Source organism: Pelobates fuscus, chromosome 7, assembly GCF_036172605.1.
Source record: "Pelobates fuscus isolate aPelFus1 chromosome 7, aPelFus1.pri, whole genome shotgun sequence".
Classification (NCBI taxonomy): Eukaryota; Metazoa; Chordata; class Amphibia; order Anura; family Pelobatidae; genus Pelobates; species Pelobates fuscus.
In genome coordinates, this window is record NC_086323.1 from 164,979,043 (window position 1) to 165,004,682 (window position 25,640).

General features: G+C 40.4%; 1 protein-coding gene across 3 annotated transcripts in view; it reads left to right on the forward strand.

Moving 5' to 3' along the window:
* Positions 1–25,640, forward strand: part of ERC2 (ELKS/RAB6-interacting/CAST family member 2) — a 1,126,181-nt gene that overhangs the window by 752,282 nt on the left and 348,259 nt on the right. For all 3 annotated transcript variants that reach the window (XM_063426897.1, XM_063426898.1, XM_063426899.1), the window contains one exon: positions 6,653–6,784. In XM_063426897.1, the coding sequence (XP_063282967.1) occupies positions 6,653–6,784 (132 nt within the window). The remainder of the gene's footprint in view (positions 1–6,652; positions 6,785–25,640) is intronic.

A 25,640-nucleotide genomic window follows, 5' to 3' on the forward strand; every position in this document is an offset into this window, starting at 1 on the left:
TAAAAGGGAATAATGACATGTCACACATGTCATGTGTCCTTAAGAGGTTAAGGAGGAAAGATTAGAAGTTATGTCTTGAAGAGATTGAGCTTAAGGGAGTGAGCTGCCATCCAGTGAGAAATAGTGGAGAGACAGTTGGAGACACTAGTCCACCCTGTTCCTGTTACACGTATCATTAAAATAAACATTTCCTAGACTTTCGTGGCTAATATGTTGCCTAACAAATGGTGTGGAAATATCAGATTATACAATTCAGTCTTACAATTGTAACAGTGTTTGAATTCTATGGGAAGACAAGGTATGCCTGTAGACAATCACTTTCAGATCAACCTTAAATGTATCACATTTTAAACAGATACCAGTAGGGGACAGTCCATTCTGAATATGAGACAAGGAGTTACATATGCCCTGTGATGTATTCTAAGACTAAAGTCTTAGTTGGTTATTGGACATGTTTACATTATCAAAATCTAGAGTCATTAATGGGCATTCTAATATTATGTTAAACAAAGCATTTGGAGTTGAGTATACACTGACCTTGTCTAGAGTATCATTGAGATCTGTTTCGGAAAGCGAGGTATCTAATGGAAAAGATAGTCAAAGTAGGTCCAGTATGCAAGTAATGTGTGAGCAAACAGAGTGTAGACTGGAGTTTTGGGTATGGAGATGTGTCATATATTGGTTAGTGTCTGGGTTTTATTGGTTTTATAAAATGAAAATACTAAGGGCATTTTGTTTTGTTGGAGAAGGCACAGCAAAAGCGAAACCATCCCTCCTATCTAGCCATTGAGTAAATGGATGTAGCTTTGTTTTTTCATAATTAATTTTAATCCAGAGGCCTTATAAATCTGTCTTGAAGAAGCAGCTGCCCCTTAATAAAAAAAAATAAAAAAAAATTCTCTCTCCTGCTGCCAAAGGCCCAGGCTTTGTCACCTTAGGTCAAATATATATTTGGCTAAGTCTGAGTACATAGGTTGAATGCTGGTAGTATATTAAATTAATGCAAAATATATTCCTCAAAACACCTATTCGTAGGTCATTGTGTAGTCTTCTCTGACCTATCATTAGTTCTGCTGAAATGCATTTATGACATGGCTTCTGGTTATAAACACAGACTATTTTCACCTGAGTTTCTATACAATCTCACGTGCAAATGTCTGCATATAAAGGAAAAATATTAGTTTTACAAGGTGAAAAGAAAACTTCAATATATTCCAAAAACAACTTCACCACTCTTGAGACAGAGCAGGCTTGTTTGGTTACTTGGCTTTATAGCTTTCTTCATAAAGAATCCCAAATTCTGAACTCTAGTTTCGTAAGGATTAGAAATACCAAGAGACTGTAATATTAAAACATAATCTTGCAAAGGTCAAGCAGTGACAGTTACAAATTGCATTGAAACAAGAGGCTCTTCTGTAATAAGCGTTTGTTAGCTTGATACAATACCACAATATGTTTCATTTAGGCTAGCGTTGAGCCAACGCACCTGTACATATTAACTGAATTTGGATATAAATGATTTTTTTTTACATTGCGTAGTTATTCCGATGGAGATGTGTACTTGTAGCTATAATTTAAAGAAACTTGTGAAGTTGTAGAGAGATTAAAAACGAACAAAATAAACTCCAATGATTTCAGTAAAGTATGAAATATACTGTTGTGTAAAGTCTTTATACTGAAAGGAAAGTTAAGAAATGTGCCCCAGGCTAAGCAGTCCTGAAAGACTGTACATCATTAACATTCCCAGAATGCCATACTAAATATGTAAATGAGGACATGGATAGATCATTATCCATTATATTACAATTATAATTATGAAAGCCTCCTTCAAATATGACCTACTGTTCTATAGCATAGCTTTGTGTCCCAAAGGGCATGAAAGCATCAGGCTCTGCATAATCCAATATTCAACCATAAATAGTGTTTTTTCTCTTTTTCCGGGCTCTTCAGCATGGCAGTGGCTTATACTTGATTGTTGGAATTTACCCTCATGGCATCCAGCTGACGTGACATCATACGTTTATTAGCATGGTACCATGTCCTTAGAAATGAAGATGCCAGGCTCAGTGAAAAGAACATCCCCATGGTTTAATCAAACTCTCAAATATGATTTTTGCACAATAGTTACGTTTGTTAATGGGGTGTTCTAAGAAATAAGTCCCAACAACAGCAACACAAGATTGTATTTCCATATCTTTGTCAGACTGCAATGAACAAAATTGCAGACAGATGAACAGTGCTGTCACTTAATTGTTGTTTTTGGTGTATTGCTGATAAATTCTAATGAATCCAACTTATCTGTCGAAAACACACAATCTGTTTTAACCCCTTAAGGACACACGACATGTGTGACACGTCATGATTCCCTTTTATTCCAGAAGTTCGGTCCTTAAGGGGTTAAAGTTAGTAGTGATGATTGTTTCACTTTTTGGACAGAGAAATCACGTCTTGTTTGGGCTACAGAGACTGACACAATTTTCAGCTATACAAAGAGTCTTATATTAAAAAGGGCAAAGAAAAATTGTATGTAATATGTTCATCACTGGCCGATAACCTAGTGTGGGATGGGAACAAACAAGATTCAAAAAGGGGCATAATGTTGAAGTTTTACTTTCCATTGTGTGCAAGGATGACCTAAAGCTTGAATACATTAAATTTTTTTTACTGTATTGATCAGCCATGAATCCACAGTAACTGGTATCAATGCTCCTTTGAACCCCTATTTGTACTCCTGTCATCAACTTTTCAATCGGAATGATAATCTACAGATGTTGTAACCAAGACTTAGAAGAAAGGGCTTATTATGTTTGTATCTCTTGGCAACACAGTCTATTGTTATTCCTTATTTAAACGGCATTTGACTTAACATCATCCAGATGACTGATCAAAGAGTGAGCCCTTAATTCTGCGTTGCTCAAATATTTTTAAAAAGACAGTTTAAATATTGGAGTTTTACAGTTACAGATTGCTGCTAAGCTACTCTCTCTATTACCAGTCAATCAAGGATTTCTCGGTCACTTTACTTGAGCCATACTAACCCTTTAAAATATAAGCACCTTCTCCATCAGTGCCAGTGCTGTGATGTAACCGCAAGCTGTGGGATTTAACATGGAAGAAGGGGCCATGAATTGTTCGGCCAGATGGAAACGGCTTGGAAATGTATTTATCTGTACCGAAAGTAAACGTAACCCTTTACTTGACAACACTACGTATTTGTTTGTTTTGCATTGCAATGCAAATTACAGTATATTGCAATATATCATATTTGCCTTCACTTTCTCCTGTACTAGTGTTCCTCCAGGTGAGAAATTAATTTTCGATCCCCCTGACCAATGCAGATAGTAAATAATCTAACGTCTTTCTAAATGTTTAGAGGAAAATGCTCAAATCCATGGGTGCAAGACAACATGCCTGGTAATATGGCCTGTGAAATGAAGAGGCCAGGTTTAATCCAGGCAATTGTGATTAATTTATGTAAATATTAACAGGGCACTCCATTAAACCCTAATCTGTCAAAAATTATTTATGTTCTCAAAAGAGTCCATTCTGATGGTAGTTTGGGGGTTGGTAAGACCCTTACAGATTAAGTTTAACCACTAACTGGTTGTGCGACATATTCATGCAAATATAAATGAACATTAACTATAGATAGATAGATAGATAGCTGCAGAATTTTTCAGGAACCCCAGATTTGAGAATTCTCTGGTATGTTATTTTATATATGCAAAGCTCTATAGAAGAACGTTGGGTTGACTGACTTCCATTTCCTTCTCATTGTTTTTTTATTCCTTACCTTAAAGTGGAACAGAAGACATATGGAATGGGGGCTTTAAGACTGAGTTTACTGCTTAAGTAGTGTGATCCATATAAGAAAGGTGAAGCATGTGCCTGGAGTTGATATCTCATTTATTCCTAGTTCCTTCTTGATTGTCAATGAATGCCCTTTTTTTTTTTAAATCACGTTCCCCATTTAGCTTGCAGGAGAGAGGGAGATGCAGAAGCACCAGTTAGAAGTCAGGGCAGGGTAACCGAACCATTGAGCAGGAGCAATAACTGGAATGGCGCATGTTACTCTGAAACAGCTAGTATTGAATGTTCTACTATTTTCCTGATGAGACAGAGAGATACATTAGCCATCCAATTCATTACAATAGCTAAAAAAACATATTCAAGACCTTCGAGAGACCCTATGGAATAATGATTGGCTTTATTGAGAGCCCCGTATTGTTTTCCAGTGATTATTTCTCAGGAATTTTAATTCCAATTCACTAATACAAAAGCAATCTAAAGATGTTTAATATCCATATCAAGATTTTCCAGATGGACCATATTTAAAGGGTTCAGAAGCTAAAAGCTCAGGATTACAGAAATATTCGGCTAGTAACACTTTAAAGCTTCCCATTTCAATGTGGGACTTCATTCTTATTTTTGTTTCTGTCTTTAATGCAAAGCTGCATGCTGCCCGCGGGGTGCTTCCTTGCAGTTCCTACACAAAGAAATCTCGTAGTAGCCTGATGCCAATACTTAATTTGTGCGGATTTGTATTAAAGGTGAATCTTATTTCACTAAAATATTGTTCCTGGTATTCTGTTGACCTCTATTAAGATTAGTGTGCAAGCAGACAAATGATACATTGTGGTCTAGACGGATTTAAGGTAGACCACGCACTAAGGCAGGAGTGTCTAGGGATTTAACTTTTGACCACCCTATACTAAGAAGATGTCATTGGCTGCTTCAATTTTTATCTTTCATCATTTTAACAATGAGGGAGCATATTCTTGCTCTTACACCTGCTCTGTCCCTGTTAGTGCTTCTCCACTGACTGATATTGTGTGCAAAGTGCCAGTAATCTATATCACACCGACATGTGAATCCATTACACAGAACAGGGTGTTTGTAAATAGGAGGGCTTATATATCCCATGCATCTAATCTAACAGCGCAGAGTAAATGTGCAAGGCAAATTGCTCTGTAGAGCTACTCTCTGCATATACTTTAGGCCATAGGAAGGCAACCTTTGGCAATCCAGATGATGTGGACATCATCTCGCCTGATGCTTTGCCAGCATTATGGCTGTAAGAGCATGATGGGAGATGTAGTCCACAATATCTGAAGGGCCGAAGGTTGCCTAACCCTGCTCTAGCCATCTATTCTGTACATCAGGTGCTCATTGCCTGTACCAGGAGCTGATCTAAGCTATAAACCTGTTCTGTGCATCTATCATGTGAATCTCTTTGTTTATACAGTTTTTAGCGAATGCAAGGGAATAAAGAGCAAAGAAAATATTTTCAGAACATTTGTGTTCATCTAATTCACTTTGTCTATCTAGTCTAACGTGTATATTTTTCTCACCTACTTTAATCATTTATACTGTACAGCTATAGCGCTATATACAGTTACTGTGTATTTAAATTCTACTATGTACATCTTTTTTGAGCATCCAATGCACCTTGTATATTTGATTTATTTAGCAATTAATCTGCTCAGAATATTTATCATTTTTGTCTTGTGTACAGTGCATCCAATCTACTCTAATCTACTCTAATCTAATATGTTGTGCTTTATCTACTTAGTCATCTGATATGTTTTTGTGTTTTGTACATTAAATGTCTGTCTCTAATATACTATATGTGTTCTCTGTTTCTAATACAGTCCTTCAGTTTAATCTATGTTTCTACCTTTCCAATCTCTCTTGCTCCTTTGATCTGCTTTGTGAATCTAATCTGTGTGTTTCTGTTTTCTTCATCATTTCTGTGCATCATACCTAATCTGTGCTATACAACATTTGATGAAATGTACAAACATACATTTCATAATAATATCTCACTTTGTCATTAGCAGTATTTTCCTCTGTCCATGCTGCTCTCTTCTATTACCATAATCCATAACCTGTCATAACGCAGGAACAGACTAAATGAAATATGTCCCTGAGAAATACAGATGGAACAGTAGATCACGCTAGGGACTAACAGAGAAATAATAAATTAAGATAAATACTCTTATACAGCGCACTCTGTGTTCCGATCCTCAAATGGTATAGTGAGAAGCTAATGGACAGAGAGACTGAACCATCCAGGATTAGAAAATCCTATTTATGTCAAGATAAACGCATAGTCCTTTCACTAAGCAGTGTCATCCTTCAGTAACTCAATTGGCGTAGAAATTCCTCCTACAAATAAATGTCTACAACTCATGTCTGGAATTTGTTCCAGAGCTTTAAAAGAAAACAGCCTTCCTACCTTAATCAAGTAGATAGCAAAGTCCAATTTATTATGTATATTTGGCAGAGTACATTAAACGCCTCTATTCTCCGGAAAATCTCTGCTTGACCCTTATTATCTAGAATCCTATTTCTGTCAGCGGAATTACCTATATGTGTCCTCTTCTGCCTAACTCTAGAGCAATGAATGGTATTAGCAGAGGAAATAGGGGCTTTGAAACTCTTTATTTTTTTATTTTAACCCTAATGTGAAATGTGTTGTTGTTGTAGTCACTGTGTCTCGTATACATTAATTAGTACAGTGATTATAAACTGTGAGAGTGAAAAAACAAATAATAAAATGTATTTTAGTATCTAGTTTGACGTTTACTCTGTAAATAATTGTATATCCTCGATCTTTGTTTAACATGTATCCTTTCTTTTTTACACCCAGACACAGAACAGGATGAAACTAATGGCAGATAACCTTGAAGATGACCATCATCATCATCACCACCATCACCACCACCATCACCGATTTCCTGGGAGAATGCAACAATCTAACCACAGACCCTCTCCTGACCAGGTGAAACATGAGGAGTGCCATCATTATAATAATAAGTAAAAATAAAGCTATACAAGGGAGAAAGAACTGGTGATGGATAAAAGATTAGATTGTTTTACAATTATTAATCAGAAAACATGGAGCAGTGTCTTTGTAACTTGTGATAATAGCAACTTTGTAGTCTATTAGAAAAGCAAGCTGACAGCTCTATATCATCTGCATTACAACTTTTGTAGCAGCATAGTCTTACCTGGTAACTCTTCATGTGTGAAGACAAAAATATGTCTTCCACTTTGGTATGCACATTATGGAGAATAAATCCAAGAAACTACGGAAGCACTGCACAATCTCTTACCAATGCTTTAGGTGGAGAGAAAGGAGATGAGTAGATAATTATAAGATCCTTTTTTTTAATGTTTTTTTTAAATGGAGTACACAATAGGTCCACTGAAGAGATCAGCTATAGCAGCAGAACTCGGTATCTCTTTTTTTTTTGTGATACCAAGGAAATTAAAGACCCCACATCCTTCTGCCTCTCACCAAATATAGTGAACCCTGGTTCACAATCATAAACTCTTGAAATATGTGGTGCAGTCTGAGCCTCTGCTTAGTGTGTGGGATTAGGACATGTTTCTTTATAATTCAACAAAAAATGCCTCCGCTCCCCGACTTTTTTTCTCAAAGAACCCAGAGAGATCATGAGCTGCTTTACTCTCAATAACTACAAATATCTAAAATGCAACTCAATTAACTTAATCAAATAAGAAAAACAATTTATAATCTTACTCGTGCAAATAGTTTATTGTAATTAGTACATGAAATTATAAAAAAATAAAAAATAGATTCAATTAATTATTGCCTGGGTACCATGTGCCTCCCATTCCCATTTTGACCATACAGCTGGAAACATTGCCGTTTTGCAGGAGTGTTAACCTGGGCTGAGTGGCTATCAATATCACAGTCACTAGGTTCCGTGATTGGAGCATTGGTTTGGTTGTGATCATAAATATTGATGATCTTAGCCAAAGAGACTGAGCTTCACAGAGGAGACCTGCAAGGGAGAAAGAGTAAGTAAAGTACCTTTTTTTTAAATCATGGCAGCACTGGTCTGGTCACCTAAATGGTGACAAGGTCACTATAGTGATATGAATACATATTAGTAACGCTTTTCTTTAATTAGATTGCAATATTATAATTTTTATAAAGCATGTGCATGCTTAAGAGATTTAATTCTGAACTTTCAGGTCTAATTTAGGTTGGATAAAACATTTTAGATTACCTATGTGAAATTGGGCCGAATAATTCTCTGTATGGACCCTCCAAGATAGAATCTCACAGTTTACTAGTTTGAGACCTTTTTTCATTGTAGGTAGTCTGGCATGAACTTAGCGAGTGCTGGGTTTCCCTATTTTAATTGAAATATGGTGTCCTTCCTTCATTCTGTTCTCAAGAAGACACGCCCTTTTAAATGCACATTTAATTTGCAATATACAACTGCAAGAATTCTAAATCTCTTCTGCACTTTACTGTACAGCAAGTGTAACAAAATGAAATAACAGCTGGGGATCTACCTTTTGGCCACCCCTGATGTAACCTGTTGCATACTCCTATGTTTATATCTCAGTAACCCCTGTGGTGCATCATCAACAAATAACCCACAAATAAACAATCACGTGTGTATGGCAGAGGCTTCACAATGTATACACTCTGGGAAGTGATAAGGCATAAAAAGTATGCCCAACATAGTTTTACAAATTCAATATGTTGTAGGTGTGTAAATGTCAGGCATGCGTATCATGATGAAATCTAATTACAAACATGAAATGGTCACAATATGTCTACTGCAGACAGCTCAGCAACAAGCACTAGTAAAAGGCTAATGCAGAGAGAAAATGGAAGCAAAGATCCACTCCAGGGAAATGCATAGTTGCCAGGAGAGTATCATGTTTTGGGCACCTTTCCTGGCAAAAGCAGGTCCTTTGACATGCCCTGTATACCTGCCAACTAAATTGAGCAGTTCCTCTTTGTGTACGCTGTGCTGGGAGGAAGTGATTACACTGTCTTCCAACTCACAGAGAACCGTGGTGCTGTGACTGACTCACTGTCATCTATACATCATCCATACAATATTTGCTAGCAGATTTTCTAGGAAATGTATAGATTGGGAGAAAAACATTTTAAAAATAGGTCTTACTCCCATGTGAGAAAAGGTGGGAAGGGAACAGCGCTACAGTACTGATCACAAGGGGGAAAAAAGCTGCACACCTGAGAGGAAGGGCTACCCTCAAACCCTTCAGAAAATGGAGAAAACAAAAGACAACAAATACAGGGTGCGCTGGATGAAATAAACAAAAATGAAAACACGAAAAGGAAAGTCTCTATAGGTACAGTGTAGACCTTGAGTAACTGTTCTTCTGTTCTCGCTTTGGAATCGCAGTGGTTGGATATGAAACACAAAAGCAGAGAAGGGGGGGACCAATAGTGCAAAACCGTATTGTTGAGAGGATCACGAACAACACAGACGTAGAGAAATGCCAACTTACAATTTATAGAGCTAAGCCCAGCTCTAGGTAAAACAGCTTACAGTGGTATTTGATACTCCCCACATGCAGGGCCGTCTTTAACAAGGGGCAAAAGGGGCAGCTGCCCCGGGTCCAATTACTCCTGGGGGGCCCAAAGCAGCTTCCTGGGGGGCCTCCTGCCTGCAACCAGGACCTGACAGCCCACTGGGATCCTGAGAAATTTTCCGGTGGGCTGCAACAGGTGATGTAATCAGGGGCCCCTGGCCCTTTAAGTGTGCTCCATACCTGGCCCTGTCTTCCTGCTTGCTGGGAGGAAGTGATGTCAGACCACTTCCTCAAAAGTAACAGAGTGCCGCTGGGGTGGAGGAGGCACATATGTAGGAAGAAAAGGAGGAGGAGAGGGACTGAGATAGCAGGTTCCTCAGACTACCATCAACCTCAGCCATCCAGCTCCAACTGGACCCCAGGGAAGCTACCCTTCTGTAAAGGTAAGGAGAAAGGAGGGTGGCTAAACTATGTAAACTGATAGTACCTGGGTCTGGGTCAGTGTGTGTATCTGGCTGTATTTTTGTCAGTGTGTGTGTGTGTCTGTATCTGGCTGTGTATGTATCTATCTATGAGTGTGTACCTGGCTATGTTTTTGTCAGTGTGTGTATCTGGCTGTGTGTCTATCTGGCTGTGTGTGTCAGTGTATGTATCTGACTGTATGTGTGTATCTGGCTGTGTGCGTGTCAGTGTGTGTATCTGGCTGTTTGTGTATATCTGGCTGTGTTTTTGTCAGTGTGTGTATCAGGCTTTGTTTGTGTAAGTGTGTGTATCTGACTGTGTGTATCTGGCTGTGTTTTGTGTCAGTGCATGTGTACCTGTGTGTCAGTGTGTATGTGTATCTGTGTGTATGTAAACCTGTGTATGTATATGTGTGTGTGTGTATGTGTGTCAGTGTGTGTATCTATGCATACGGCAATGCATACATCCCATCATTCCAGTGCCAATACTGCACACAAAAACACTACTACATTCCAACGCTAACATTGCACTCAAATACACCACTGCATGTGTATCTGTGTTCCTGTGTCTGCATGTATCTCAGTGTTTGTGTAAGTGTGTGTGGCAATGCATACATACCAGCATTCCTACGCCAACACTGCACACAAATACACCCCTGCATGTTTACCTCTGTGTATGTGTACCTGTCTGTGTGTATCTGAATGTGTGTATCTCTGTATGTGGGCGTGCCAGTGTTTTTATATCTGTGTGTATCAAAGTGTGTGTATCTGAGTGTGTGTGTATGTATGTGACCGTATCTGTGTGTATCCTAGTGTATGAGCTAGTGTGTGTGTAAATGCCAGTGTGTTTGTGTCAGTATGTGCATGTGTCTAGGTGTGTTCAGGTATCAGTGTGTTTTTGTGTATCTGCGTGCTAATGTGTATGTATGTCTGTGAATGTATAGAATGCATGTGCTTACATCCCAGCGATCAAACACAACATGCAAACACAAACATTACATGCAAAACCACCCCTGAATTCAAACTCAAAAGTATATAAAAATACACCTCTTTAATCAAACACCAATACTACACCCTACATGCACACACATACTCTATACAAAAACATGCTCACATTCAAATGCACAAACACTGCTCTCAAAGACAGCCCTGCTAGAATGTCCAAATTGTAGATCCCCAGCTAGCATTGCATTGTGGGAATTATTTTCTCCACTCTTGCCCTAGAGTGGAGGCCCAAAAACTTTCTTGCACCAGAGCCCTCTCTACATTCGTTCTACCACTGTTGGGGTGGAGAGCATGATTACATGCCCTGAGGGTGCAAGTGTGGGGGGAGGCAGGATCCAGGGGGCCCAAGCAAATGCTTGCCCAGGGTCCATTTAATGTTAAAGACGGCCCTGCCCACATGTAGGATATAACTGGGCAATTGGAGTCTCCACACGATTCTTTAAAACTTCTGAGACAGACGTCAGCATATAAAATATATAAAAGGAAAAACCCAATGGTGCAATAACTTTGGTAATACTGCAACAACAGACAACACAGAGGTCCTAAGAGTGCCAACTTACAATCTAAAGAGCTATAACCAGCTCTAAGTAAAACAGCATACAGTGGTATTTGAACTCCCCACGTGTAGGATATTCCTCTAGTGATGCTTGTAGTGCCGGTCTTATGAAAAATAAAATCACAAGAGAGGGCCCATAGTGTTTTCCATATGTAAAAATGACAAAGTAATAAAAAGAAACGTACTTACAGTGTTCAGAGCAGCCACACTGCTCTATGAACCAAGCGTAGGTGGAATAATCCCCACCAGGGATTCCTTTTGCAGTACTGGATCTGTCCACGACCGCAGGACTGATTAAATAAGTATTAATTTAGAGACTTTCCTTTTCGTGTTTTCATTTTTGTTTATTTCATCCAGCGCACCCTGTATTTGTTGTCTTTTGCTTACTCCCATGTGTCAGTCAGTTCTTTGACCTACATTCTACGCCGAAGAATTGACTGACACTCAAGAGCAGGCAGCTTTTCTGCTCTCCACACATGTGAACCAGAGCCTATGCTCATCACGGTATAAAAGCACATCTTCATTCAAACACACAGACCCTGCATACAAATTCACCTTTAATGTCCAATGCAGGGGTGTATTTACCACAAGGCAAACAAGGCATTTGCCTAGGGCGGCACTTTCAGGGGGGGCTCCAAAAAACACTGCCCCAAGTGCCCAGGTAAATGCCTTGTTTGTTGTGTGTACTGGGGGGCCCAAGAGCTGGCTGCCACCTTAGGGCCCCCCTAGGTGTTAAAGTACTAATATTCTAGCCGGGGGCGATGAGGAAGATATGTCCTTTTAGATGAAAAAAAAATAATAATTGGTGAGTGTATGATTAAATGTGTGTGTGTGTCTGGCAGTGAGTATGTGTGTGACTGTCAGTGAGTGTGTGTTTGTGTCTGACATTGTGAGTGTATGTCGGTCAGTCAAAAAAAAGGCCTGGACACGAATTGGTGGGTCAAATTTAGATAAGGGAGAGACAAAAATTAGTCGTGCCTAGGGCAGCACAAATCCAGAATACATCACTGGTCCAATGCCAACACTACACAAACATACACCAATGCATTCAAAGGCGTGCACTACATACAAATACACTCCTCCATTAAAATGCCAACACAACACACAAATATACCTTTGCATTCAGATGCCAACACTACACACACATACCTTGATGCATTGAAACGCCTACACTACATACTAATACACCCCATGCATTTACACACATAAACGCCATACAAAAACACTCTGTATTCAAACATTCTGTTGTCTCACAAAAGTATTACTGGTATTCACGAATGATTCGAAAAAAAGGTGCAAAATATAAATAAAAAGACAAATTTACAGTTATGATAACATATTTGCTGAAAAGTAGATGTAAACGTATTGGTGACATTTTGATAAATATCTCCCAAAGTGTCCCAGAACATTTTTTGGGGGCATCTAAAGAAATTTGACATCATAGCAAGCCACAAATTAATATAGAGAACTCATTACATAGAGAAGTCATTTCACCCAGTTGTAATTTGGACAGCAGTATAGCATCCATGTTGTGAGGTACTTCACTGTAATTTGGAGAGCAGTATAGCATCCATGTTGTGAGGTACTTCACTGTAATTTGGACAGCAGAATAGCATCCATGTTGTGAGGTACTTCACTGTAATTTGGAGAGCAGTATAGCATCCATGTTGTGAGGTACTTCACTGTAATTTGGACAGCAGTATAGCATCCATGTTGTGAGGTACTTCACTGTAATTTGGACAGCAGAATAGCATCCATGTTGTAAGGTACTTCACTGTAATTTGGACAGCAGTATAATATAGTGTGAGGCACTTCATTTCAGATCAGCAGATACCAAGTATGTTGCTAAGTGAATAATATAAAACTAAAAGGAGGGATGTAAAAAATGGAGGCAGCAATAATAAATGATGCCATAGTCCCTAATATTTAAGCATGGTCTTACGTTGGCACATTAGCACTCCACCTGTTTCCAACAGGAGAAAAGGACCATGGAAATAAACCTTCTAGATAAACCATAGGGCTAGAATGAGGTGATTTTGATCACTGGGGAGAATGGCATTCTCTTCTGAGAAAAGCGCTGTTGGTTGATCAGTTAGAGCTGTTTTAATCATCATTCTTAGAAGGGCCCCCTGTATTCAGCAAGCGTTACTAAACAGGATTCCTTTCAAATCCATACACTTCTTAAACCAATTTGAGCACAGTAGAAGAACAAGCTGCATTTTTATCATGCACTTTTACATCAGGCGTTAAGCATTAACAGCATAGTCAGTGGATGTTTTACTTAGATTGTTTATAGAAAGAAAAAGTATTACACACAGAGGCAGTAGAAGTAGGTTCAACCAGAGGTGTTTGCTTTCAAATCAGAATCACCACCTTAATCAGGCAGTGACTGCAATGATGTGAAACTTACTGGAACCCTCAGTACTTATATGTGCAGGTACAGTTGTGGGTCACTGGGTGTCATGTCTAGAAATCACCAAGTGGAGGGGAATAGTGTTATCAAAGGGCCTGTAGAGTGGTACGCAGAATAAAAGGAACTTCTGCAGTGAAATTCAAACGTACAGTGTTATTCAGTAAAAATGTAAATTGTGGAGAATTCAAAGGTTTTCAATTTGCTTAGTTTGGCCTCAAATGTTAAATACACTTTACATTTCTGAGTATTCATACTTTGGTGTCAAATACTGTCAATTATGTAATATCTTGACATGAGTATTCACTAAAGTGTCCCTTAAAGTTTTTTTACAAATAGACACATGGAAAAACACACGGATAAACTCAAACAAACAGATGCACACACACACTAACACACAGATATGCACACCGACAAGCTGACATACACACACAGAAAAAACGAAAAAACATTTCTAACCACCTTCCTGTGGGTTCTGCCCCTGGAATGTGGGACATGTCCATGGACTCATTTGTGCTACGATATAGGTGTATCCCACAAAATTAAGAGTAGTTGTCAGCTATAATATTGCTACTTTGTCCTCCAGGCAGACAATAGCCTATTGAAAAGTTTTAGTATCAAAGCAAGGCTCAGATCTAAATTAAGTTAAGTCTGCTCCTTTCAGCGACAGAATCCAAAATGTACAGACTGGTGGTGGTGGATGATCATTTTAAAAAGATCCCACATGAACATGGTAAATTGCGATCATTTTAAAGGATCCACCTCTTGGAAGTCCAACGCGTGTGTAGTACATGTATATTTATAAAAAATCCTCTTAAACTTTTATGAATGGAAAATTTTACACATGCAAATGTATTTTGTCAAAACAAAAAAAAAGTTTTCTCAAACAAAAAGATGTGTGTGCCACAGAATTTTACTAATAAAAGCTCATTGGCATCTCAAGGGCCCTCATTAAATGAACTATGTTGCAGTACTTTAAGAGTAGCAGACCTATTTGTGTAAAATGTAATAAGGGTGGACTCTAGCCAAAAATGTGTTTTATTAAAATAAAAGTTGTTTTGGCAGGGGTTACTGTGCCATTGAAACAATTTACAGTGTAGGGAGCCTTAATTTGCACTAAATGAGAAGAAAGATCAAAGGGAAAATATAACTAATTAGGAAAAATATGTATTTTTGGGGAATGTGTCATGTTGGATAACAACATCATCATCTGCTTAGTGAGGCACCAGCCAAACGTTATTAAAATTCAAAACTGCATTAGCTAGCAATTCAGGGTGTAGTATACTTCTCAATTTGCTCATGACGACGGAGCTGTATGGATCTCTGTCATGTAGCTAGGCTCTTAAACAACATAATGCCACTCTAATATAGCTCAGCTATTCACATACTCTATATGTGACAAACTCCCCTTTTCCTGTGAGTTTGCCACAAGTTTTTGGAGGGGCCTGTTTGCCGGCCTCCTACCCTTTGACCCTGCAATAGACCAGGCTAAAATACTTTAAAAGGCTCTGTTCATGTGTAGTATGTACTTTTGTATTCCAGACAGAGAGACCGACCGTTAGCACTAATTCTCTGGAACTGTTTTGGGCATGGGACCATGTGCAAGGTCGGTTCAAAATAAGACTTCCAGGAAATTCATGAAACCTTGAACTGATCTGGGTGATTTTTGGATATGTTGGTCACCCAGATCAGGGCTATCAGGAGGTGTAACATTTGTGGGATTTTATGTATTTTTAGGGTGTTTTAAAAAAGTATGTTTTTTCTGTGCTTGGAGATAATTGGATTAGAATTAGTACAGTTACTGATCCAATTATCTCCCAAGCAGGGAGGAGGGATTGTGTGTTTGTTATGGGAGTGTCGGGCATTTAATCACTGTTCTTATTGGTCTGTGTCTTTGTGTTGGAGTCCCCAATAAGGTCCATGTGGGCGTACCCCTTGCATGGGAATCGTCATAAAAGGCCAAGTGTGGCTCCCATTAAATTGAGATTTGTTTACCCCTTCATGAAGTCTTGGCTCATGTTTAGGGATTGGAGAACTACATACACTCTGGGGATTGCTATATCAGAATACTCCCCTGAGTATAATCACTAGCTCTTATAAATCTGTTCCTGCTACGCTCTCTTGGGTCCAGGGTGGGTGACGGTCCAGGGGGGAGGACAGCGAGACCTCAACCAAGCTGCAGCGGTTCGTGGGGTTTATGGTGGTTATGGTGTTCCAGTACAGTGCTTATGGTGCTCGCAAGTACTAGGAAGCAGCTTTTGACTGAGGTACCCGGTCTGGGTGCCAGGCAGTCCGTCACACTATATATCTGAGCTATCTCAGCTCTTTACTAACCCTGTATATCTGTGATATAGCTCTTTAGTAACCCGGTATATCTGTGATATAGCTCTTTAGTAACCCGGTATATCTGTGATATAGCCCTTTACTAACCCGGTATATCTGTGATATAGCTCAGCTCTTTACTAACCCTGTATATCTGTGATATAACTCTTTAGTAACCCGGTATATCTGTGATATAGCTCTTTACTAACCCTGTATATCTGTGATATAGCTCTTACTAACCCTGTATATCTGTGATATAGCTCTTTAGTAACCCAGTATATCTGTGATATAGCTCTTTACTAACCCGGTATATCTGTGATATAGCTCAGCTCTTTACTAACACTGTATATCTGTGATATAGCTCTTTACTAACCCTGTATATCTGTGATATAGCTCTTTACTAACCCTGTATATCTGTGATATAGCTCTGTACTAACCCTGTATATCTCTGATATAGCCCTTTTCTAACCCTGTATATCTGTGATATAGCTCTTACTAACCCTGTATATCTGTGATATAGCTCTTTACTAACCCGGTATGTCTGTGATATAGCTCTTTACTAACCCTGTATATCTGTGATATAGCTCAGCTCTTTACTAACACTGTATATCTGTGATATAGCTCTTTACTAACCCTGTATATCTGTGATATAGCTCTTTACTAACCCTGTATATCTGTGATATAGCTCTTACTAACCCTGTATATCTGTGATATAGCTCTTTACTAACCCGGTATGTCTGTGATATAGCTCTTTACTAACCCTGTATATCTGTGATATAGCTCAGCTCTTTACTAACACTGTATGTCTGTGATATAGCTCTTTACTAAACCTGTATATCTGTGATATAGCTCTTTACTAACCCTGTATATCTGTGATATAGCTCTTTACTAACCCTGTATATCTGTGATATAGCTCTTTACTAACCCTGTATATCTGTGATATAGCTCTTTACTAACCCTGTATATCTGTGATATAGCTCTTTACTAACCCGGTATGTCTGTGATATAGCTCTTTACTAACCCTGTATATCTGTGATATAGCCCAGCTTTTTACTAGCCCTGTATATCTGGGATACAGTTTGGCTCTTTATAGTAGTCCTGTCATTTTAACCCTGCAATGTTTGCGTTGTAGAGTTAAATACACCTCTAGTGACTGTCATGTTGAGAAAGCACCGGGTGTGCTAAACGTGTCCAGGGTACTCACTCTTACCTTTTTGTGGGTAGTGATGTAGGTGATCTTCCTCACGTCTGACAGCAGCAGGTATCACAACAACCTAATATTTTATTCCCTAAGTGTTCCTATTTTTTACAAGTGTGTGTCCTTGCTTTCCATATCTGTATATTCATCTTGTGATTATTATATGCTGTTTGCATTACTCAATATTCATACTCCTATATTCAGCTTTTTGGAGTGCTGCCATCACTATTTTCTGCCATAAAGCACTGCAATTCTTTTTTTTTTTATTCTTTTTTTTTCTTGTGCATTAGATTTTACAACAGAGATACCTGTAGCGCCACAACAGCGTTTACAGACTGTTCATTGACATAGTCATGGCATAATTTAGCCGCACATTTTTGTAAGGGTAGAGAAACACAAGTTAATAACACAGTTAAGTTCATAAACATTCTGTACGCTGGCTAGCAATGCCAGTCTATTGAGATGGGTCGCAATGCTTCTTTTCATACTACAAGTTATGATTCCAACCTATACAGTAGCAAGTAGAGCCATTTTAACTTTGCCTAACTGGCTGAGGGTATTATCACGGTAGCTCGTATGTATGGCATTAAACCGACGGTACATTATTGTCAACTGAGCAAATGATATATACAAACATGGAAGAACTTGAAGTAACAGAAGGTTGGGTCTACTGTTTAGTTATGAGCAAGCTACGCTAAATGCAAGGTTCTCTCACGGTGTGTATTAGTATAAGTATTTGCACGTGTCAAGAATATTAATCTGCTTATTTAACCGCTTAACTGACAGTAGGTACCATTCAGGGGTGCACCATATTAGTGTGCGCCATAGGTTATCGGCTGGGTTTTGCTAAAGGAGACAATCGGGCACACAAATTATGGGTTAGTGTCGCTTGTCAAAGGGTTACCTCCTGCCTTGTCATTGGTGGGAGTGATGAGCAAAAGTAAATACCAACAAGAAATAAACATAGTTTAAATGCACTCTATATACGTTAGTAATAGGGCGAGCTTAATGCCACTGGGTCGGGAAGGCAAAAAATATTAAGAGAAAACATGTGTAAGTAGATAGAGCAAGAAGAGAAAAAAGAACAAAAAACATGAGGTATCAACCATTACTGGTTCAGTCCACTCTGATCAGCCGATGCCAGCTCTGGAAGCTTGACAGGTGGGCCAGGGATAGTAGCAGTCCTTAGTGTGTACTTGAGTTGTTACTACCCTGCCGTGGACATGGTGGCCGCCAAGCTTGGGTCATATGCCGGAGTTCCAACCCAGCTGTGGAGGTGCGTGGCGTCTAGATGTCGGGTCTCCTCTCCTGCCCCGGAGCCTTGTGAGAGCTGGTGTCCTCCTGCCACGAGCCTGGAGTCCGTTTTGGTCCAGGGTCGTCCCTGGGATGTTGCGGTGAGTCTTGGTCGTCGAGCTGGGTCGTCGTTTTGCTGCTCTCCGCCTGTGTGGCTGGCACCTTTGGGTATTGTGCCCAGTTGCTCTCAGCCCGGGAAGGCGTGTAATGTGGGTTTCAGTAGCATGGGGCTTAGTAGTGCCCTGAAGAGGAGGTCCGAACCTCCTTCCGCCATTGGCCTCATCCCGCTTGGGTAGTTCGCGGTGAGGTGTCACTGGCTATAAGCTCGCCATCAGCTTGGCCCAAAAGCGGTCGAAGATTGCTTCCATGGGGTCCACTGTATGTCCACAGGTATATGCCGTGGCATTTTGCTGTTGCCGCCTGTTCTGCATTGCCGCGTGTAGATCCGCCATCTTGGAGGCCCTCGGTTCCACTGTGCGCAGTGCAGTCGCTAGGCCTGTCGTGTAGTGTGGTGTTTGGGGCACTCCGTCTGGCGGGGACCGGGATAACCCCCGCCGGTCCATAGGGGGGGGGGGGAGGTGGTTTGCCGTCGCTTGAGTCGGTCAGCCTCGGGTAGGAAGGCGGCCGCCCTTCATCCCTGTCTCCTCCGGTAGGCCTCACTCTGCAGTTGCGGTTCCCGGTCATGCCGGTTATCGAGTGATGTGTCAGCGGGTTCACGCTTACTCCCCCAGTTCAGTGGATGGTGTAGTGGGCAGCTTTCGTCGCTGTACCCCAAGATTTTAACAGAATTCGAGCCCAGACAGCAGGAGCTCGTGCTGAGTATGTCTTGTTAGTTTGCCAGTCAGGCCCCGCCCCAGCACTGCAATTCTTATATCAATAAATGTGCACTTTTTCATTATTGCTGTGTATTTTTCTGTGGATCATAAGGATTTTGTTTTGTGTCACTTACTGCATATGTGGGATAGCCCATCAATGGAATTAACCCTATTAAGGCCTTGATCTCAGGATTATTCACCTGACATTTAAGACATTTTACTTGGAGTTGTGGTATCTTCTGTGGGTGGGTTGCATACCATATCCACATATTTTTTGTTGTATTTTGTCTCCACATCAGTTCTTCCCTTGATACTGCATCTAGAGAAATACAGGTTTCATAGAAGCTACCCGCGTGTAGATAAGACGATTTGAGTCGCTGAAGCGCTCGATAATGAAGTGTGTCAAGGAAAATTGCCTGGATGGAGGACGCTAGGAGGCAGATTATGTATGCGAGATGCCTGAGAGAGAAAACCGTGCATCACAGGAGGCATCTGATTTCCTTCTTGATTGCCATGATGTTATTCTCTTGTAAGCACAGAAGTCTGTTGCACAGAATTTATGATTAACCACAGGATCCCTTTGTTCTGGGATGGGTGAAGGGTGGATTTTTCCTAGTTTATGATGAAACCAAGATTCTGTAGAAGATGAATTGTTAAATAAAGGTGCATTTGGAGCGGAGACTGAGATTGAGAGAGAATGAGGATGTCGTCCAAGTAGATGATTAAATGGATGCCCCGAGTTTGAAGGAACGACACTACACATTAAATGACCTTGGGGAAAAATCAAGGAGCTGATAACAGGCCGAATGGTAGACAAGTGAATCTTCATTTCTCCCGTGCAAAAGGAACTGTAGAAAATGTTGATGATCTTCAGCAAACAAAACTGTTGGATAGGTGTCTCATAAAAACAACTTTACCATCCAATCTGATGGCACCAGATGATCTCTTAGACAATGAATACCCTCCATCTTGAAATGTTGTTTCGGACAAAAGCATTGAATGGTTTTAGGTTGATAACAGGAGAAACTCTTTATTTACGACCAGGAAAAGGTTGCTCACGAATCCTGGTGTATCATTCATGAAATGGGAAGAATTGAGTGGGTTTGTATGCTGGGGCAAATGTTCGAATAGGGAAGAAGCCTCAGCTTGCTTGGTATGAGCCACGAGCACCACAGCCGAACAGACAGCTCCTTGCTCATCCAGTCCTTCTTAAAACCTTGTGTGAGAACACCCATTCAAAGAGTTCTGTTCCTTGTCCATGAAAGTACCCAAATCTTTCCCCAAATACCTACCAAACAATAAGCCTTTAGGGGCCGCCCCAGGCTCATTGACTGACATGTTGACCCAACTTAGGTTCCATTGACAGGGCCATGGTGGCATTACCCAACATACAGACTAAGCCTTGGAGCCAGTCTTTTTCTACCTCAAGTCATACTGAAGTGTGCCTGTTAGTTTGTTCTCTTGTACAGTTTGGTCAAAGGGCCTAGAGTGTCCAGTATTTTATCTTTGCAATTCATCAGAGAGAATTCCAAGTCTTTCCTAGGTTTCAAACCCATGTGGCTAATACAAATATTCCCAGACAAAGGGACTATAGTAAAGACAGACCGATAGAGCTGAATGCCAACCACTGGAGACAGGTAAAACAGAAGTAATCAAGAGTCCTTGATAGGACACAGAATAAAACATATCAGCATAGTTATAAGGATGGCTGAAAGTACCTAACAAGTATGGATACTCAAGCCCTGAGACAGGTACCACTACACTGATAAACAAAACAAAAAAAAACTTAAAGGAAAAATATAGAATTGAGCATTGAGTATTCATGTAACCTAAAAAAACTCATCAAACAAAACAGGTGGAGTGTACCTAGGGAGTGTAGGAGCATCCAACCCCATGTATATGCCAATTCTGAGCAGCAGGGAGGAAGTGTTGCACCGTTCCAATTCGCTTTTGCGTGAGAGTCGAGAACTGAAGACACCAATCTCCCACAAAGAAAATGACTGCCATGAGCGCAAATGCGCATGCACTGTGCTCCAAAACAGAGCTCAACTCCGAGGAATTGAGAAAGTAGAAATGAGCAGGGTTACTGGGGAGGGGCAGAAGAAAAACCACCTCAACTAAAAATGGCTGGTGAGCAAAACGTCAGAATGCCCCATGAGGGGTATGTAAAGGAATTGGCACACTTAAGTACGGTACTTAACTAGTCCGAGAGAACAGCAAAGCTTTATGGATCATGCTCTGTTTTGATTGGTTATAATGTTTCTATGCAGTTTTGTGTTTAATTTAATATGATTTTTGCTCAAATTTGTCTTTGCTGCGGAGGAAAGTAAAGAAAGAGAAGGCATAATAAGAGCCTCTGTGTCTTTAATAAAAAATTATGTTTTGTTTGCGAGCTATAGCTTAATCGATAGTGTGGGTCATTTTGCCTTTAAAACACTGCAAAACTAGCACATTATAATTTTTTTATAATTACAAAAAATAAAGAAAACTAGCGTTATATGTTCTTTGCATGCCTGTTCACACGCACAATGATAACCCAAGTTCCCCTCCTTCATTTTCGATTGCCCGAGAGCTACAAGAGTCGGAGTGAAACAGCAGCTGGACACCCTGCACGTGTTAGAGCAGAGGGTTTCTCAAGAGACACATGCTGGAAATAAATTTTAGATCTTCCACTTGCTTAAGTAGAACGGCAGCAATTGATCATGCACTGCCTTTCATAGTGTTCTGTTACTAATGGAAAAGTATGCAAGAATGCTTATTCAGTCTCCTAACACATGTTCTGATGTTATACAACAGTTTCTTGGGTGGAAAGGAAAGTCTTATTAGGAGTATTTTTCTTGTATCGAATATTCCCTGAAGGAGATCTAGTTAAAGGAATATTCATATTTGAAAATGAACTGTCTTATTTCTGGTTTATTCGTGAAACCCTGAATTGTGCTAAACTGGCTACCAAACTGCAAAATATAGACAAAAATAGTAGAGGTGGAAAATGATGTGAGTTGGAGAATGTTTGTAACTTGGTTATTTTGCCCTTATTATTATGAATTCCCCACAATGCTTGTGTAGTGCATAAACATCATTTTATGCATTATTTATTTCGAGAATTCTTTGTATTATTAAATTATTATTTTATTATTAAATGACAGTGAACACAGGCTCTTGGCTTCCTAATACAGAAGGTGTGATAATGGGTGTATATTGAAACATACCACCAATGTTTCTTTCATGGAATGAGTAGACAGGACTAACGTACCTCCAAGTAATTCAAAGTCATATTCATCCAATCTCAATGTAAGATGTTTACATTAAAATAATGAGCATAGGCTCCATCCAACTAGACAAGCTCACAGGTTATGCAGCTAAGTACTTTAAATAAAAGAGCTTCAGTGGCTAGACCTCAGCTCATGGGCTGGGTTCTATTTAATTTTGTGTTGGTTTGTGTACATTGTATTACTATGTGAAGGACACCTCCCTCCCTTGGTTCTCAGGGTGCAATCGAGCCTGAGATAGGCCAAACCTCACTTTAAAGTTCTGGAAAATAAACGTTGATCCAGACACTCAAGGTGAAATCAAAATATGCAGGTTTGTTGGTGAAGATGCAAGCAACATTTTGACCTCAAAAGGGTCTTTTTCAAGCTTGACAAAGACCCTTGTGGGGGACGAAATGTTGCTTGTATTTGCTCGAATAAACCTTCATATTTTGGTTTCACCTTGAGTGCCTGGACGACAGTATTTTCCAGGTGTGAATATTGTACTGTCTTTTCCCCAATTACACAAAGCTGCGGAAAATGTTAGGGCTTTATAAATGCCAGTGATAATAATCTATTAGTAGGACAACATAGTACCAGTAGCACAATATATTGAAAGACAGGATAAAATACTTAAATTCTGTAAACATTAAAAACTATTTTAAACTTGTTTGAATCATAATAATTTAATTTTTACATGGAAGGTGATGCAAAATTGTTTGATAATTCTGAAAAGTTGATAAATCAGACCATCCTTTCCCCTCTATATTTCAGCAACAGTGTAAATTAGCAGCAAGAGGGATGGAATGCATTTCTAATGAGAAATTGGGCATATGTGTCCTATGAAAAGACCATGTGTGTTCGCAATGCTGTTTTAATATCACATTTTAATGTAGAAGAATGTGTTTTGAGTTATGTTTTAAGATTCTAGTTGTTGGTTTATAGTGACACATCAGAGTTAGAACCTTTGCTGCAAAATGGTAAAACAGAGCGTTGAATAAAATGCTGTAACTGGCATGTGGCTATATACTATCTTTTAAAAATGAAATGCAAAGAGACTTGCATAAAAAGGCATGTGGAGAAGATTTACTGAAAACTAATAAAATAAAATAAATTACACCAGTCCACATTCCTGGCTGTAGAGCAGCCTGCTGTGGCCACCACTGTTGGCGATTGGTCATTACACTGAGAAAAAGCTTAGATTATTCATGACAGACATAAAATAATCAGACATTTAGGAAATATTAAGTTTTCCTGTAAAATAAAATGACATTGAGAAGTTAAGAAATAATAGGAGTTCAAAAAGTAATACTGCAAAATTCAAGTTTTAGAGATAGGGAATTCGATGACACAGAGTTTAAGACAGAGTTTGTGATTTAATTTCTGAAAATGTTAGATAAAGTTAGATAAAGATACAGATATCATGTCAATCGTAATCGTTATTTTTTTGGTGATGAGGAGGTAGATGAGGCTACAAGACTTACAGGATCAATACATTCTCATGTGATGAGCCAAGTGAATATAAACATGACTCAAATGCTATCTCACCTTCTAAATTGGGGTCCAAAGGAAAAATACAGAGTTCCAGCCTATTCAATTTCTAGATCTGGGAACAATTTCTGAGATATAGGTTGGTGACATAGTGTGAGGGGGAGGGTGACATAGTGAGAGGGAGAGGGTGACAGTGAGAGGGTGTGACAGTGTGAGAGGGTGTGACAGAGTGAGAGGGTGGGTGACAGAGTGAGAGGGAGGTGACAGTGTGTGAGGGGATGACCTAGTGTGAGAGGAAAGGTGACATAGTGTAGTGGGGGTGACAGAGTGTGTGGAAGGGTGACATTGTGTAGGTGGGTGACAGTGAGAGGGAGGATAACAGTGTAGGGAGGTGACAGAGTGTAAGGGTTGGTGACAGAGTAAGAGGGGGTGACATTAGTGTGAGAGGGGGGTGACATTAGTGTGACAGGGGGTGACATTAGTGTGACAGGGGGGTGACAGTGTGACAGGGGGTGACAGTGTGACAGGGGGGTGACAGTGTGACAGGGGGGTGACAGTGTGACAGGGGGGTGACAGTGTGAGAGGGGGTGACAGTGTGAGAGGGGGTGACAGTGTGAGAGGGGGTGACAGTGTGAGAGGGGGGTGACAGTGTGAGAGGGGGGTGACAGTGTGAGAGGGGGGTGACAGTGTGAGAGGGGGTGACAGTGTGAGAGGGGGTGACAGTGAGAGGGGGTGACAGTGAGAGGGGGGTGACAGTGAGAGGGGGTGACCTAGTGAGGGGGTGACATAGTGAGAGAGGATTACATTAGTGTACAAGGGGTGTAACAGTAAGAGGGGTGACAGAATGAGAGGGGTGACAATGTGTGAGAAGAGAGGTGACCGAGTGTGTGGGGTTGGTGACAGTGTGAGAGGGAGGGTGACAGTGTGAGAGGGACGGTACCAGAGTGAGAGGGAGGGTGACAGTGTGTGAGGGGGGTGACCTAGTGGGAGAGGGTGGGTGACATAGTGTAGGGGGGGGGGGGGGTGACAGAATGAGATTGGAGTGACAGAGTGAGAGGGAGGGTGACATTGTGTAGGTGGGTGACAGAGTGAGAGGGAGGATGACATAGTGTAGGGAGGTGACAGAGTGTGAGGGGTGGTGACAGAGTATGAGGGGGAGGGTGACACAGTGAGAGGGGGTGACAGTGTGAGAGGGAGGGTGACAGAGTGAGAGGGAGGGTGACAAAGTGAGAGGGAGGATGACAGTGTGAGGGGGTGGCATAGTGTGAGGGTTGGTAACAGAGTAAGAGGGGGTGACAGAGTAAGAGGGGGTGACAGAGTGAGAGAAGCGTAACAGAATGAGAGAGGGGTAACAGAATGAGAGAGGGGAGTGACAGAGTGAGAGGGATGATGACAGAGTGAGAGGGGGTGACAGAATAAGAGGGGGTGATGTAATGTGGGGGGTGACAGGGTGAGATGGGGTGACCGTATTAGGGGGGGGTGACCGAGTTAGGGGGTGACAGGGTGAAGGG